Raw genomic sequence first — 18,501 nt, forward strand, 5'->3', positions numbered from 1 at the left:
TCGTAATGTATTTAAGCATATCTTAAAAAAAAGTTTTTTTTTTTATTGTTGTAAACTAATCACATGATCAAATGTTTTCTTAGATAATTTTAATCTAAGATGATATTTCTCATTCAAAAATGACTTTGAGATTTTTATCCTCTTAAAAAGATATAGTAAAAAATATGTTTTCATTTCTATTCTTTTCTATAAGCATTCATTTATCTTAATACATTAATTATGTTTTATTACTCAAAATGTCAATAAAATGATCACACAAACACAATTTTTTTAACACAAATACTCAAATTTTTAAAGAGAAACTATACAAAATGTCATCAAGAAAAACTTTTTCAAGAAATGATTTTTGTAAAGAGATGACATTGTCATTTGAGAAATAGATGGTTAACTAATACATTTTATCTATTGTCAAATAGCAATTTCTATCTTCAATAATTAGTAACTTCTTAAAAAACATAGACAGCTAACTTAAATGAAACACTTGGAATGAGGGAAAATACAAAAAAAAAAGTATTATATAAAGAAGAGCCGAGAGAGTTTGTTGCATAAATAATATTTTTCAATCAATTTTCTTATAATTTTGTTTTTATGTGGATTCGACAAATTATACTACATTATTAGGATATATATATATAAATTAATCAAATTGTACAAAAAATACTTAGTAAAATTATATATGCATCAATAAAAAAAATATATATAACAAGTAATTGTTTCAATCAATAGAACTTCAAAAACGGTTCGACCTTAATTAAAATTTATTAGTTATTTGAGTTAAAAAAAATGATTTTTATTTCTTAATCTTGGAAAAAAAAATTAAAAAAAAAAATGCACTTGAATGTTTATAAATCATAGATTTTCTTATTTATTCTCAAAATAACAGATCTATTATTTTTATTTTAGGTTTAGTTACAAATTTAGTTCAATGTAATGTAACATATTTGATTTGAATCGCTTCATTTTTTTTGGCAGAGGTTTATTACTTTGAGGTTACACGAGAATTTTTATTTTATAGCCAGAAAACAGAGCACAATTTGTGACAACATATCTTAATTATACATTTTATATCCAATGACTATGGACATACAAGATCCTCACTGCAGAGACCAGAACCTTAACATCTGTTTCATTCATCTGCTTGTGTCGTAGATCAGAGCCTTCCAATCCAAGGCATTAATTAGTATTAATATACTATAACTTTGATGTCTTTTGTCGATCAAAAATTATGAGATCCTTTCTCAAGATCTTTCCTGTGGGTGACTTTGGAATCTTGTCTATAAAACTCACTCGCCGCAACCTTTTGTATGGTGCAACCTGGACAAAGAAAATAAACTGATCAACAATTAAAGAAAATAACCGACCTTCAATCTCTTGCATTTGTTACAAATTATAGCTTCTCGAATTAACATGATTTGGGAGGGAAATGGATAAGTGAATCTGCAAACAAACATAGATAAAGTATTTTTCTTAGAAATTATTCTTACCTGTTTTGCTACAAATTTCTGAATTTCTTCTTCAGTTATCGAGCTATCGGGTGAGCGAACAACAAAAGCAACCGGAACCTCACCGGCTTTCGCATCAGGAGATCTGTTTTTGAATTGACACCAAGTCTCCATGAGTCATTATTTCTTTCAAAAATGAAGTGGTAGATAAAGTAGTGTAAATGCTCATAAAAGGAAATACTAATGAGTAAAGACTCAACAAGAAAACATGACTTACGGGATCACGCCAGCATCAGAAATTTCAGGGTGAGAAACCAGTAAATCTTCAAGTTCAGCTGGTGCCACCTAATAATGGAAATGTGCATGAATGAGTATCAGAGTATTTGCTAATATCATAAAATAGCATAAGTTATTTATTGGCAACAAAATTAAAATATTTGTGGTATTAATTAATATTAAAATAACTACTTAGAACATACTTGATAGCCGCTACATTTGATGAGCTCTTTTATTCGATCCACAACAAATAGCTGTCCCTTTTCATCAAAATATCCAAGATCTCCAGTAAGCATCCAACCCTTATCGTCAATTGTCAGTTTTGTTGCTTCTGGATTGTTAAAGTATCCTGAAAAAAATATGTATATATGATTCTAATCATAATCAACTATTTTATGAAAATAATCTTAATCAATTGAAGTCTAAAACAAACTGTAAAAGTACCTTTCATTATAGTAGGTCCTCGTAACCAAATTTCACCTAATTGATTCGGTGGAAGGGGCTTAGATGTTTCCAAACTAACTATTTGGGATTCTATACATGGAATTAGTGTTCCAGTTGAACCTGAAACTGCAATGAAGCAACTTTCCTTTGGATTTTCTACGGAAATAAGTCCACTTGCTTCAGTCATGCCATACCCCTGCCACAATTATGTCACACACAACATGTATTCATATCCCAATTCATCACATAGGCCATGTATATACCAATATAAAATGACATTCACTCGAATCACTATTTTCATCCTCATAATCGTAACAATAGGATGATTTAATCCTCTAATTTGAAGAAATGATTTTACAACAAATAAGTTTTCAAATTGTTTTGCATCTGGATCATTAATTGAAGATCAGACTATTCAAATTAACACAGTAACAAAAATTATATAAATGATCTCGTCCGCTAATTTAATATCGAATGGTCCTATTACGATCAAAAATCCAAATCTTAAGTAATACTTCTCTTCGTGGGGTCCTTATTCGCTCCCTCGATGGAAAAAGGAAACGACAAGTCATTTAGAAATTTAAACTTTTTCATAATTATACTAAACCTGAATGATTTCAACTTGGGGAAGAATCTTAGCACACTCCTGCATCACATCTTTTCCCAAAGGAGCAGCACCGCCGGCAAGTTGCTTCAGCGACGACAAGTCATAACCGCTCAAAACCTGACGTCGTTTGTTCAGCTCCACCATCACCGGCGGAGCAACGTACAAATGCGTCACTCTAAACTTCTCCACCGCCGCCAATGCCTTCTCCAATTCAAATCTTCCCATCGACACCACCGTGTTCCCTCTTCGCAGCTGCGTATACGTTATCACTGCCAATCCCATCACATGATGCATCGGCACCAAACACAGGAACACGTTCTTCCCATCACCGTACCGATCCTGATCCGCCGAGCCCGCAACCGCCACCGCTATGAAGTTCCGGTGAGTCAACATCACTCCCTTACTTCTCCCCGTGGTTCCTGAAGAGTACAGTAGCGCCGCCACGTCAGATTGCAAAACAGCTCCGGTCGCTGGAATCTCGCCGGAGCTCTCGATCGATTCTTCAATCAAATTATCGTAGTATAAAACCTTAGAACCGAACTTGTTCGACGAAATTACGCTGCTAGAAGGATCTTCAAGCAATATGGAAGGTAAATCTAATTTCAACGCTTTGATTTTTTGATATAGTTCTGATACGGTGATAACGAGTTTCGGTTTGGAGTCATTGATTTGCTTGGAGAGTTCGGAGGGGGTGTATAAGGGGCTACAGGTGGTGGCAATAGCACCTATTGCAACAACAGCGAGGAAGCAAACCGGGAAGCGTATGGAGTTAGGTGCGAATAGCAAAACAATGTCGCCTCGTTTGATTCCGAGGCGGAGGAGGGAGTGGGAGAGGGCGATGACTTGGGTTTTGAGTTGGTGGAAGGTTAGGGAGTCGTTGGAGTGGGCGTCGGCGAGGGCGATAGAATCGGCGGCGGAAGAAGTGGATTGGAAGAGGAATGTGGTTAGGGAGAGGTTGGGGTCGGTGGGAAGGTGGATGGGTGGTCTGGGTGAGGAATACGTCATCGTTTTGAGGTCGAATAAGGAGTTTTTGTTCGCCATTGTTGCTAGTTTGTTGTTTAGTTGTGTTGAAGTTTCTTAACGTTTTCTTATTGGAAAAGAAGTGTTGACTTTTACATTTCTTAATTCGCAGGATATGCGCTCTTTATCATTAACAGGTTAATAGGTTCAACTCAGCTTGTCAAAAAAAATTTCGATCTTGAACATCGTGACTCATCGACTTGGTTGGTTACGATAACCGCCAAAACCAACGTTGAATCCGATGGTAGTATAATCAAATATTTCATATTTCTAAATGGAAAATAATTTGTATAATCCATGAACCCATCAACCACTTTAGTAAGAAAAAAAATAGACACCTAGGTGGAATATATTGTTGATGATTTGATAGAAAAAAAAAGAGATAAAGAAAGAAAATAATTATATACTACTTATAGAAATGATATTGGAACTTAAACATTAAGATTCAGTTTAGTAAAATTAAGTTATAATCTAGTTGGAAAAACTGGTTGATAGCTACTAAATTAATTGTTAATAGATGATTTATAGTTGAAAAATTAATTAATTGAAATTAAACTATTTAATAAATTTAATTTTTAACAATATAAAATGATATAATTATATTTATCTCATTTATGAATTTTGTAGTAAAAACAAAAAAAAAACAACAAAACTCTGAAATAGAAAAATAAGAATGATGTCATTCATTTACTTTTTTTGGATAAATTATTTACTACTTTTTTTTTTACAATACAAATATAAATTTAAAGAGTTTTCTAAAAATTTAGCCAATTTTATGTGTATAAATAATAATAATAATAAAAAAAAATAATAGTAATAATAATAATAATATTAATAATAAAACAATGTAATTTATTTACAGTTTACAATTTGACATAAAAATTGAATTTCACTTTATAGCAATGATAAATTAAAAGATGAAATAATAATAAAAATGACAATGCATATCTTAGCCACGATTTGGTAACGCCAATAAGATGGTTTATTAAACTAGTTTATAAGCGTGTTGGATTAAAAAAAAAATGTGTTTGATAAATAAGTTTTTCTCACTTGCTTATAACTTATTATGATACGCTATTTCAAGTAAGTTTATAGCTTTTTACTTTTTCTTCTATTTATAATCTTATTATTTTATTTTTATTATTTTTTATCTTTATGTAATACAAAATAACTAATTCAACGTATATCTTCTTCTCGATGAACTGAGTTGTACTCTCACTTTCTTTAATTTCTTGACAAAATAACTCAATAAATAAATAAATTTTCATGTTATTCGTCTTACTAGAAATTGATTTAGGTATGCATTGTCATTTTTTTTCTTTTTCATATTCTAATTTATCATTGTAATAAAGTTAAATTCATTTTTTATGCAAAATTGTAAATAGTAAATTCATTTTTTAACTGTAAGTCATCAGTTATTAGCTAGTTTTTCAACTATCAGCCAACGTTTTAGCTATCAGCTAGCTTATAGCTTAATTTTATCAAATGAAACCTTAATCAAATTGTGTTTGGTAAATTTCTTGTAAGATGAATAATATTAAAGTATATTTTTTAAATTATTTTAGCAAGGAATTAAAGAAACTGAGTCCACCTCTATTAACCGAGAGGAAGATACACATGAAGCGAGTTATCTGAACAAGTGGTGAATGGGTCTGGTAGATATTTTGTATTACATAAAGATCAAAATAAAAAAATAAAAAATAATAAAGGTTATAAAAGGAAGAAAATGTTAAAAAAAAGCTCAAACTCTACTTGCATATCAAAATAAGCTGGTAAAAAAAACTTGTTTACCAAACACATTTCATTTAATTCAACAAGTTTATAAGCTAGTTTAATAAGTCATAAACCAACTTATTCACGTTACCAAATAATGCGTAAGTGTTGAAATTTAGAGTAGTGTTATGTGAATTGAACGAAAAAAATAATAAATCACACATAGAAGAGAGAGATACTCAATTTTATGAAGGGGAGAGAACACACTCAAATTGATCATCACACGTGCGCGCCGCAACCGCTGTTCAGTCGGCTCGGATGGTGTGTTAATATTTAGAACCTGGAAAATTTAATATTTATTTTTTAATGTGTTGTGTGTTGATCGAGTATTCCTTCCGGTTCAACTTCTCCTTGTCAATTTTCATGCGACTGAGTATTTCTTCCTTCAATTTCGTAGGATTTATCTTTAGAGAACTGATCAAAAACTGCTCTTGCGGAATTTGTTATGCATAATTTTTCTATAAATAGAGGACTCCGCCCAGTTCACCAAACACACCGAAAACTCCAAAATAAATATGAGTTTTTTTTCTTCTCCCTTTTTTGCTTCATTATAAAAAAATTATTTACCCTAAACCCTTTAGATTTTCGAGTGGTCATAGTACCATATTACGAGTGATCTTAACCATCGTATTTAGATGATGTAATTCTAGAACGGTTTTCTACACTACAGTAGTAAAACTGAGACAATGTAACTTGACTGTTTCATCCTGGATACATTGTGGTTGATAGTGTGCTTGCATAATTTTGGACAGTACTGCGAAATATCTTAAAAGAGAATATCTAGTCATGACTCAACTCAGTAATATATTTGGTGGCTGAAAATTATTTTTCAAAACAATTTTTTGAAACTCAAAAATAACAGTTACCCCGTATAAACAAAAGTATCGATGTATTTGGTTCAAAACAATTTCGCTTATAAATAAGAACAAAGATAATATCTAGAATTTTAAGTGACATTTATTTAGTCTCTAACTCGAACAAAAAATTTAAATTAGTTCTAAAATCATAAAAAAAAAAGTCACTTAATTTAATATCAAATATTATAACGGTCGTAACTATTTTGACACTAAATTATATTTTTTTTTCATGAACTTTTGGGATAATAAGTTGTATTTACTATTTTTTTTTTAATAACTCAAATACTTATTTGAGCTTTTGATTGACTTAGAAATCAAAATAACAACATTATATACACATTAAATAATTAACTAAAATGACGGTTTATTTTTTGATAATTTATATACAATGACTCAAAGTTATAAATAAAAAATAAATAAATAAATTATATCATTGATGAATTATAACCGTTCCATCTCTAAAATAATTTTTTAAAATTAACTTTAATATCATGTAAACAATGGTTTGTTATTAATTGACAATTTAAAAAGCTTTACATGTGAATATATCAAAATTATTCTATAAAATTATACTCCATTCAATCTTTATTATAAATAAAAATATCAACATTTTTTAGTCTAAAAAATTAACAAAATAAATCATATTTAATATTATTATTTTTCAAATAATCCTTAATTTGATGAATTTATTTGTTATTTATTAACGGCATAAAAAAATTTACGCTATCAACGCATCACAACTATTTACACTAATCGTATATATAAATTAAATCTTAATTTAATTAGATTTATTTTTTACTATAGATTTTTTTTACTGTATATAAGATCAGAGAGGATGTATAGAATTAAAAGAGAGCTACGGATAAAAAATAGTTAAAAGATATCTATTTCTAATTTATTAACGATGAGCTGGAGTCAACATAAAATAATGTAAATAAAACAGGGTTCTAATATGAAATGAAATTAATTGAAGTCTTTGTTACATGAATATTTTTCTTTTGGGTTCTGACTACATGCTTATTTTAACTTGAAATCATATATTGTCTTAGTCTTTAAATATAAGACATGGTTGATTTAATCATATTGTCTTAGTCTTTAAATATAAGACATGGTTTATTAACTATTGACTAAATTTATATCATGAGTTGGGTATAACAGATGTTAGACTTTCGTATTGTATTGAATTTAAATTTGAATGTTCACTAAAAAATATACTTTTGGATATAAAAATAAAAATAAAGGAGTAGATCTCACATGAAGCCTTTCTCTTTGATAATGCAAAGAAACAAGAGGACAAATTATAATTTTGGATATTTCTCAATTATATATCCTTATTAACTAGAAAGAAAAATAAAATCACATCGTTAACGTTACTAACAAAGTTAATATAATATAAGGTACATTTAATTAATTTTCTCTATTTCTCCTTAGTTGCATACTTTTAAAACTAAGCAACACTTTTCTCTCCTTTATTTCTTCTATTTTTCTCTTATATTAATCAATACCTTAAATTTACTTTATTTCTCTTATAATACATTCTCTAATCTATTTATCTATTCATATCTCTTTGAAACCAATCACACTCTAAAAGAATCTATATATCAGGAGGAGCATACAATACTAAGCTTTTATTTTAGGCTTAATTGCAGTTTTAGTCTCCCTATTTTAGCTGAATCGCCAAAGTAGTCTCCTCATTTTATTTATCTCCAGTTTTGGTCTCTCAAATAGAATTTTGGTCCAAAACTTATGAAATTTAATTTTTTTGCATTTATTTAAGCCACATCATGCCTCAAGATCTCATTTACAACAATTGTACATGAAATATATGATCATAAATGGTGTAGTACGACTTTAAAAAAAAAGAAATTTCATCAAGTTTTAGACTAAAATTTTGTTTGGAGACCAAAACTGTGGAGAAACAAATTGAAAATACTACTTTCGCGATTCAACTAAAATAGATGGACAAAAAGTACAATTAATTCTTTGTTTTATTGCATATGTATGTGTTAAGCTTACCACTTTTCTTTTACACACGAAAAAAAGTGACTGCACAGTAAAGGACCGCACAGTATTTTATTTTCCCTCTTTTCTTCCATTTTCCTTTTTCTCTCTTTTTTTTGTTACCTTTCTTCTTTCTCATTCAATTCACTTAAATTCTTTACTGAATATTCCTATTTTTTTCTTCTTCTTTCCTTCCTTCTTCAATTCTTTCATTTAGATTTTGATTAAATGTTGAAATATGAGGAAAAGAGAAGATAATTATTTAAGAGGAAGAAATAAAGTAATTTTAGCAACACTTTATCTCCTTTCTAGTAAATTAATTTCTCATTTATGTTTTTTCCACAAATTTAAGTTGCAAATCATGTTTTTCACCTTCCCTTAACAAAATAAAATATTGTCTTTCTCTTTTCTTTCATTGGCTTCTTTAACACTTACCTACCTCAAGTTTCACTTTGTTTAATCATTCACGCAATGAAAACAATGTTTGGATTAGAAATTACCCAATCACAAACAAGTGCTGCATGTATCAAAAAAATTTATTTTTGTAAAATTTAGCCGTAAACCCTTACATTATATATATATATTTGGTTTCTTTTCCTATAAAAAGATCTTCAATGCTTTTGTTAGTCAAAGTTCATAACAAAATTAAGTTGACTAAAAGCATGCTTGATTGAAATGTCAAGAGGCTGATAAATTGATCTCCCACTTTCAAGTTGCCTATATAGTAGCAAAACTCCTCTAGTCTTATTTAACTCTTTTCTTATACCAAGTTTCCTTTATATAGATTGGTTGATAGGTTTCAACATAACAAATGTTTAATTCATAATGGATCATGCCTTTAGTTTATTTCAAAAGAAAAAAAAATACCTTAACAGTAAGATCGATTCACTCTAACTCCACAACCGCATAGCTTAATCCACAATATAGGTTGAAAAATATTTTACACGCCTAAATTGGATAGTTGTGAACTCCATGTTGGAGTTCTAGTGTGAGTTTTTAGTTTCATATCAACTATGAATGAATGAAATGTTGGATATATAAGAATGGTGACCCATATACGTAATGTTTTAAGGTTTTTGATGGAGACGTGATGTCAAAGTCTCTCGTAGATCATGAATCATTTGACCCGTTGTTTCTCTCACGCTCCCTCGAACTCTTCAACAAGTGGCATCGAATCCCATAGTTTGGCTTGGTGGGGAGGGGAGTGGGAGATCCTAGTGTGAATCAAGTCTAGTGTTACATGTGACTTACACTTGAGGAGGTGTGAGTGGTTAGTCTCACATCGACTAGGAATGGACGAAATGTTATATATATAAGAGTGGTGACTCATATACCTAAAGCCTTAAGCTTTTTGGTGGATATTTGGTGTTAGTCTCTTGTACATCATGGAGTATTTGACATGTTCTTACTCTCGCGCTCCCCTGGACTCCCAAACAAGTGGTATCAGAGCCCATAATTCGGCTTGGTGGGGGAGCGGAAGTGGGAGATCCTAGTGTGGATCAAGTCTAGTGTTATGGGTGATTCGCACTTGAAGGGAGTATTGTTGGAAATCAAGTGTGAATGGTTAGTCTCACATCGACTAAGAATAGATAAAATGTTGGATATATAGTAGTGGTGATTAATATATCTAATGCCTTAAAATTTTGGTTGAATATGTGATGTTAAAGTCTCTTGTAGATTCTAAAGTATTTGATCTATTGTTGCTCTTGCACTTCCTTGAACTCCCCAATAGTCTAAATTCAATTGATTAAGCAGAACACATATAAGCAAAGTGATTTTGGAACCAATCTCTTAATGGCTTTTCATACACAAATCAATTAGTGTCGACAATATGTGGATAAATGCTTAATTCTCAAATGTGAGTCAAGATGCAATAAATTAATACTTTTGGTTATACAATATGTGGATATAAAATTATTAGTGAGATTTATTTAGTAAATATTTTTTTTATTAATAGAGTGATTAATATTGAAAAAAAATTTAAAAATAATTGATGCATTCATATGAAATCAACTTTAAAACCTTGACTGAGGAGTGTGTTGGAGATGTTAAGTTATTAATATTATTTTTTAATGTAGCTATTTTGATATCAACTTTCATTTTGGTTGTTTGAGTTTAATATGAATCAACGATTGGAATGTAAAACGTTGTAGGAGGGTCAAAAACCATAAAAATTAATTAAATATAATATTTATTATAAAATTGAAATAAATTTCACAAAGAAGGGTACATAGTTGACTCTGAAGTAAGAGTTTTTCAATAATATAGATGTTTTCTACTTTCTCTTTTTTTTTTCCCCTTTCACATTTCTTTTCAAGACAACTTTCTTCCTTCCTTTCACTTTTTCTCCAAACACGCATCAACATGACAAACTCTCATCATCTCCAACGCTATGAGATTTGAGCTAAAATCTTTTTGGAACGTGACTAGTTTTTATTTTTATTTTTATTTTATTGTTTAATTCTTTCTCTACAAATTTGGGGTGCAAATCTCGTGTAGTTCCTTCCATTAATATTACATATATATTATGTGCTGTGGGTTTCAATGTTTGAGTAGAATATTTACAATTAAAAAAATTCACACAATTATAAAGAGGTGCTTCCTAGATAGGAGAGAATATGTTTCCACGTGAGCTTTATGTCTTGCGCCATATGGATAATGAGACTATATAATTCAGACTCCTTACCACTTCATCAATGAATTGAAACTAACTTGTCATGTTTTCCTAATTGTTTAGTGAAATTAAGTTATTGTATTCGATAATTTCATATAAATTAAAAAAATATAATAAATAACAAAGAAAATAATAATTCTATTAAATTATTCTTATACATAGTTGATTTATTATAGTTATTATAAATCCAAAATGAAAAGATAATAAATTAGAGATGATAGTTATAGTATTAATTAAGGATGGTAATTATAATATTAATTAAAAGGTAAAATTGGTAAAAATAAATAAAAAAATTATATTGAAATAAGCATGTGTGATATGATCCTTTCGTTGTAGAATTGTGAGAATTTGAGGCAGAGAAAATGGCAAGCAATAATTATGATTAATGCATAATAAATAAGGACCTCAAAGTGAGTGTCAAAGACAATGGGTTTCCGAAGAGGCGTCTTGACCAAAGAATTTAACAAAACAAATAAAAGCCCCTTCACTTGACGTGTGGTTCACTCCATTTTCTTTCTCTTTCTCCAATGGCGGAAACATCTACCCTATTCAGATTCAGATTCTCTTTTTCTCCTTTCAATTCCATTTCACCTTCCAACCCTTTCCATAACACCATCTCTTTTCCTCTCTCTCCTTCTATCTCTCAACCTCGTCTTCTCCGTTTCTCCTCCAAAGCCAACCATTCCTCCAATAACTCCGGTGACGATTCTTTCGAGTTCTTCCCTTGGTCCGATTCCGACACCGGTGCGCTCTTCTTCTTTCTTTTTCAGATTCTACCTGTTTTCTTGATTTTCTGCCACACGATTAGGATTAGGGTTCTTTTATCAAAGTTTAGCTCAAATTCAGTTTTTATTCTGTTTGTCCTATTTAAAGGATGAATTTGCAGGTACATCTTGTGATTGTAGTTCAGGTTTCATAACTTTTAATTATGTTGAATTTTGTTGGAGTACTAGCCTCTAGAGGATTTTATTTTGTATATATATTTTGATTAGATGAAACAACAAGTTTTTTTTTTTTTTTATGAAACAAGATTTAGATTAGAGATTAGAGATTTTGTGAATGTGGATTCAATGCATCTGTTGTAATTCAAAGAATATCCTATATTACTTTATTATCAGTTAGGATGATTTTATTTGAAAGTCTGCATTTTGGAGCAAATAAATGATTTGATTAATACCAAGATTTAGAGATTGTCTTCTCTTTCATGTACAGGATATTTAATATGTGTTTTTGACTTCTCGCAGAAATTCAATGGCTTCCTGAGGATAGAGTAACATTGTTCACTACTGATGGACTGTTCCAGATCGGAGGCAAAATGGTTCCCCGCCGTGTGAGATCTTCAGATGTATGATCTTATCATCCAATTTTATCTATTTTGCTTTCTGTTTAACTAAATAATTGAAACCTTAATTAGCTCAGTGATAGTATTTTGGTTATGTCTAGATTGTTGAACTGCATGTATCTTTTGGTGCATTGTAACTCTTATCTTTTGTCAAGTACCATCCCAAAATCTTGACTTATTTTGTGGAGATCCAGCTGGAATTCTTATTGACATATATAACTAAGCTTTTTAAATTTCACACAAAGCTCTTTTGCATTTAACCAAACAGAGTGCATCTGCATCCAAAACTTCTGTTGAAACTTAACTCTGTTGGAAGGGTAAAAACCACATTACTGAAGATGTTTTGATACTGTGTCGAGAATTAAGCTGTTATTGGTGAAGGTCTGAGTTTGTAGTTCTATTACTTTTTATCGTGATTGTAAGGTTTTAATTCTATACTTGCTCCTTTTTGTGTGTTGCATGCTGTAACAGAGTTAGACTCTTTTCCCTTTTTTATCCCTCATGTGAAAGAGTATCTCAGTCTTTCATGTGGAATACATGGCATCATAGAATCAGCTTTTAAGCACATGACACAGTATACAACTTTTGAATCTTTCTCATCTCCGAAGTCTGAATCATCTTCATGTTTAGAAGATCCATTTCAATTTCAATGTTAGAGATTCTTTTAGATTGGCTAAGCAGATTCTCATGTTTCACAGAAGCAAGGGAAATCCAAAACTGCTAAAAGATTTCGAAGGTATCAAGAGAGTAACTACATGGACCCCAATCAAGGCCTTTGTCTGGGTGCACTCTTTGATATTGCAGCTACAAATGTAAGTACCTATGCTTTTGACTAGACCTCCTTTATGAGTTATCTTTTGCTGTCTTATAAATATGAATGTCCTCTTTCCAGGGACTTGATATGGGCAGAAGGCTTTGTATTTTTGGTTTCTGCCGCTCCATTGAGATGCTTAGTGATGTGGTGCAAGATACTGTCTTGGAGAATGGTGGGGAGGTAGGTTATCATCCTAAGTAATACTCAATTTTCTTTTAGCCATAAACTAATAAGTCCTGGTTCTTGCTGTGTTGAAGAAATTTTAGTCGCAGCTGCAAAGATTTTTAGAATTTCTTTAGATGTTCTGCTTATATAACAGTCTTGTACAAAGGATAATCTTTAGAGAATAATGCTACACACAAAAATTAGGATACCAAAACTCTCATTTTTTTGGACCATTAGATTTTGCTTTAGATCCTTGGAGGGTAATGTGAATAATTTTTTCCACATATCTACAGGAAAGACAGCGTGTTTTGCAAAACTGGTTGCCTTTATTTGTTGTTCCAACAATCCTGGCATGTTAAACTTACATGGTTTAATATAACAGCTCTTCAGTTCAATTTCCAATTATTAGTATCTTGTTTAAGTGAAAGGAAAAGTTACCCAATTACAGGAGTTTGAATTATAAAACCATTCGTTGAACAATCATCATAACTTTATTTTGGTTGATGTATTAGGCCTATTTTACCTTTGCTATTAACTTAATATTAATAGGTAACTGGAATTTTTATCAGTAATTGCATGTCTCAAAATTCCTGGAAGTTGGTTGAGTCGGATGGTACTTATTACTAGCTATTAAAGGGTTATGCTCGGTGAAAGCATATCCGTGGAAGCATCAAGCATTTACTTAGCAACTTTTTCATTGATGTGTGACATATTTAGATTTTTTTCGTTCACTTTTTCTGTTATCAGTTGTCGACCCAAATTATCTGACCTTCAGAGCCAATTTTATATGGCACACAGGTTATTGCCGCAGAGAAGGCAAGCAAAGGCGACTTGCATGAAAAACTAACCATGACTGTCGCAGTACCGTTACTATGGGGTGTTCCTCCAGCTTCCGAGACACTTCACCTTGCCGTTAAAAGTGGAGGAGGAATTGTAGAGAAGGTCTATTGGCAATGGGACTTTCTGTAGATATATGTTGTAGGTCTTCTAACCATTCTTTGTGCACTCTGTACATAAAATTAGTATCTCCGCTGTATATGCACAAAAAAGTTGTTACTTTCATTGTATCTCTGTACATGTACAAAGAATTATTTCCATGTCAATATCCAATTGTAAGTTCTATCGACCACAATAAATTATTAGTTGTGGCGTGTGAGAACTTAAACTTGAAGTTTGACTCTAAAAATGGATTTGAACATAGCTGCCATAAAATCACCATGGGGTTTGAAAATCCCATCAGTTTTTCACTCGTCTCTTTTAATGTGGGATTTTTCCACCTATCTTTCGTTATTTCATTAATTCAATTTGAGTAAACTAATTTTGACTATTTATATAGGATTACTTGATTATTTTTTTAAAAAAATGTAATCAATGGACCACAGTTTACTTTGCTTCCTTCTCTGGTTACAAACAAGGCAAGTTGAACAATGAACAGTGCTCTACTGAATAATTTTTTGGGTAAATTTTTCAAAGAAAATTGTAAAAGTAAATGTTGTGAAATGGGATTTTGATGGCGTTTGGTAACTAATTTATCACCCTCTTTCTTGTAGGGGTGGGCAAATAAAAAAAAAATCGAACCGGTTTAGAGAACCAAACTGAACACAATCACTTTTGAATTGAATCGGTTTATAAAATTGAGAACTAAACTTTATTTTAAAATCAGTTTTCTTAACTGAACTGGTTTTTAAATAATAGGATTGAACTATAACCAAACTATAACTTACTAATTTAGTTTATCAAACTACGACAATAACTTACTAATTTCCTAAAATCAAAATGAAGCCATTGTCAATGCCACCGTTGCCCACCACCTCTACAAATAGAAAAGTTGTCGCCACCTATCATCGCTGCGATTAACAATAACATTTAATCTTCACAAGATTTTGTACCCTTCGTCTTCCATCATGTATGTTCAGGTATTCATCCACATTCGTCTTATCATTTTCATTCTTAGGTTTTTGTTGTTTTACCATTTTTCTATTTGTTCCAATAACATTTGTCTTAACACTAAGTCTGTTTTACCGTTTTCGTTTTCTTCAAATATTGGTTGTTTTATGAACTCTTCAATCAAATATAGGTTTTGTTCTGTTGTGAGTTAGGAATAGGTTTTTCATGTAATCTAAAAATATATGTTGTTTCATGAACTTTTCAATCAAATATAGGTTTTGTTCTGTTGTGAATTAGAAATAGATTATTTGCAATACAATTGTACTTTTCAAGGTTTGTTGTTTGCTATTTCTTTTTGTTTGATTCTCTTCTCAATTTGATACTGTTGACATTAAATATTAGGGAATGTGCCAATTGCTCTAATTTTGGTTCTTGCAAAGAGTAGTGTTCTGTTGTTGGGTCTGAATTTATGAGAGGAATGATAGAGAGAGGTTAATCCATGATAATGGGTTAGTTTGAGTTGGAAAAGTGACATTTAGCGTAAATAGAGTAGTATTATTCATCCATTCTATTTTAAAATCATTTTTTTTAACTTAATTAATTTTTAAATAATAGAATTGAAATGTAACCAAACTATAACCATAATTTACTAACTTAGTTTATCAAATTATAATCATAATTTATTAATTTTCTAAAATCAAAATGAAGCAATTGTCGATGTCACCGTCGCCTACCACCACCTCTACCAATAGAAAAGTTGTCGCCACCTATAAAAAAACCTTTGATTTGTTAGAAATTGTCGATGCTAAGTATGTCAAAGAACTATCTAAGGATAAAGACCCTATTATTAAACGAGCACAATGACACAAACATAAAGTCAATGGGGATTAGTATGAAGAGTAAATATGACAAGTATAGGGGTAATATTGATGGAATGAACATGTTGTTATTGATTGTTGTTGTACTGGACCCAACTTGCAAATTGGCATATGTGAACTACTTTTTTTTTTTTTTTTTTGAAGTAGATGGTGAAGCATTGAAGATGAAATTGTCATCTTCCTTGAAATCAATTTGTCAAGAATATGAAGGCACGAAGGGACGTTCTCAAAGTATGGGAGAATCATAACCAGAGGAAAATGATATACATGGTATGGGCTTCTGCATAAAATCAATTGGACAAATAATTAATCATACGTCTGAGCTTGATAAATATCCTATTGAATAGTGTGAACGTTATTTTGTCAAGTTGGATATTCTAAATTGGTGGAAAGTCAACTCAACTAGATTCTCCATCCTTTCAAGTGTGGCTCATGAGGTGTTGGTCATCCTTGTGTGTATTGTAGCATCGAAGTCTCCTTTCCTGGAGGAAAGGTGTTAGATCCTCATCGTAGTAATCTTACACCTACGATAATGGAAGTGCTTGTATGCACTCAAGATTGGCTGAAAGGATCTCCTTTCTGAGATCTATTTGATGAGGACATTGAAGAATTTGAAACTTTTGAGAAAGGTAATTTTGTTACAATATTTTTAGTTCTACAAACTTGTATTATATTTTAAGTTTTTTTAATAATAACAAAGTACTCTTTTTTTCATAGATCGTTTTTTCAATGCTCTATGCAACAACATATGCTAGCGTCGTTAGTCTTGACGATTGAAGACATTTGTTTCTATTTTATTTTCTATTTGAGTTTAGGATTAATTGTATTTGAAGTAATACTTTTGAAGTAAAGGGATTATTTGAGTTTAGGGATCATACTTTTATTTTTTAAGACTATTTTCATCTTTGAAAGTAATTTCACAAAATTGATGATATTTTGTTTGAAAAATGCGTTGGAAAGCCTTAGACTTTGCAAGTTATGTAAGCCTTTTGAACACTGTATTTTATATGGAGATGGTTTAAATTTAAATTTAAATTATTAGCTTCATGATTTTAAAAACATGATGAGTATGTTTAGATTTGCTTAAAAGTTAACATGCTCTTTCATTTTCTCATAAATCTGAGTTTGAAATTGTGGAAAAATGATTATATAGTGCATTTTTAGAAATAATTAGGATAATTATATAAAATTTGGTTTATAAGATTAAAACAGTTTGATTCGATATCATCTATATTATAACAGTCCAGTTCAATTTGAACAAGTAAAATTAAGTTAAAACTAGTTTGGTTCACAACAATAAACTGGTTCAATTTTCAAGTACTTTTAGTTCAGCTTAGAATTGAACTATGTCCCCATCTTCGTATCACTTTCGGATCCATACTTCCATTTCATATAAGAATGCATTACATAATTTTTAAGATGCAAAATTAAGTTCATTGTGTAACTAACTTGTTTTTTCAATTTTCTTATTAAATAGATTTTATTTTAAATACTTTAAAATTTATTTATATTTATTGACAAAATAATTATTGCGGTCCCTTAACTTAGTTTCAAGTAACAATTTTTTCATTTATCTTTTTCTTTTTTACGATTTGAACATTTATGTTTTAAAAATATCTAACAATATTATCATTTTTTACACATAATCGGAAAATTCATCGTCATTTTCAAACAAAACTCAGAAAATTAATTATCATCTTCAACAAAATTTATATTTTCATAAAATTCATTACTCAAATCTTCAAATAAACTTATATTTTCATCTGCAACAAAATTAAATTAACATCATATTAAATTACTTTCATTATCCATTTTTAAGATGCAAAATTAACTTTACTGTGTAATTAACTTGTTTTTTCAATTTTCTTATTAAATATAATTTATTTTAAATAGACTTTAAAAATTATCTACATTTATATTTTAAAATATTTTTGCACTTGCTGCTACAATCTTTTCTCAGGAAGTATAACTGACAGTCGAGAATAAATCTTTCATGTAATACAAAAACTCACTATACTTTTTAACAGGGGATCACCCTTCCTTTTATCTTTTTCCAATTTTCTTATTATAAAAGAAACTTTTTATAATCTCACTCTATATTTTTCTCTCATCAAATTTTCATTCCACAACCAAATCTCTCAGAGAAACAATGCAATAACAATTTCTGGTATGGTCATTACTTTTTGTCACAAAAACAAAAATTACACAAAGCATGTTTGGTTATAATTATCTTCACCACAAGAGTGACATTCTGCGCTTTTGGGACACTTTTGATGAAAGCTTCCCTTCCTTCAGTCAAAATCGATTTTGGCACCACTAAA

The 18,501-nt window shown here is 30.3% G+C and overlaps 2 protein-coding genes across 2 annotated transcripts; one reads left to right on the plus strand and one right to left on the minus strand.

The window, feature by feature from the left end:
• Positions 1-893: 893 nt before the first annotated feature.
• Positions 894-4,038, minus strand: LOC101514356 (probable CoA ligase CCL10). Its single transcript, XM_004497481.4, has 6 exons — positions 2,770-4,038; positions 2,163-2,358; positions 1,922-2,067; positions 1,720-1,787; positions 1,485-1,587; positions 894-1,314 (listed from the first exon to the last, which is right to left on the minus strand). The coding sequence occupies exons 1-6, from the start codon at positions 3,808-3,810 to the stop codon at positions 1,192-1,194; spliced, it is 1,677 nt and encodes a 558-aa protein (XP_004497538.1). The 5' UTR covers positions 3,811-4,038; the 3' UTR covers positions 894-1,191.
• A 7,471-nt stretch (positions 4,039-11,509) lies between these two features.
• Positions 11,510-14,662, plus strand: LOC101514684 (uncharacterized). The gene is made up of 5 exons (XM_004497482.3): positions 11,510-11,838; positions 12,339-12,439; positions 13,135-13,248; positions 13,329-13,430; positions 14,214-14,662. The coding sequence occupies exons 1-5, from the start codon at positions 11,622-11,624 to the stop codon at positions 14,382-14,384; spliced, it is 705 nt and encodes a 234-aa protein (XP_004497539.1). The 5' UTR covers positions 11,510-11,621; the 3' UTR covers positions 14,385-14,662.
• Positions 14,663-18,501: the final 3,839 nt, after the last annotated feature.

This window comes from Cicer arietinum, chromosome 4 (assembly GCF_000331145.2).
Source record: "Cicer arietinum cultivar CDC Frontier isolate Library 1 chromosome 4, Cicar.CDCFrontier_v2.0, whole genome shotgun sequence".
NCBI lineage: Eukaryota > Viridiplantae > Streptophyta > Magnoliopsida > Fabales > Fabaceae > Cicer > Cicer arietinum.

Coding starts and splice junctions, on each gene's coding strand:
- LOC101514356 (XM_004497481.4), bottom strand. CDS start 3,810: ATGGCGAACAAAAACTCCTTATTCGACCTCAAAACGATGACGTATTCC. Junction 2,068..2,162: donor AGGACCTACTATAATGAAAG/GTACTTTTACAG, acceptor TATTTTTTTCAG/GATACTTTAACAATCCAGAA. Junction 1,788..1,921: donor TCAAATGTAGCGGCTATCAA/GTATGTTCTAAG, acceptor TTCCATTATTAG/GTGGCACCAGCTGAACTTGA.
- LOC101514684 (XM_004497482.3), top strand. CDS start 11,622: ATGGCGGAAACATCTACCCTATTCAGATTCAGATTCTCTTTTTCTCCT. Junction 12,440..13,134: donor GCCGTGTGAGATCTTCAGAT/GTATGATCTTAT, acceptor CATGTTTCACAG/AAGCAAGGGAAATCCAAAAC. Junction 13,249..13,328: donor TTGATATTGCAGCTACAAAT/GTAAGTACCTAT, acceptor TCCTCTTTCCAG/GGACTTGATATGGGCAGAAG.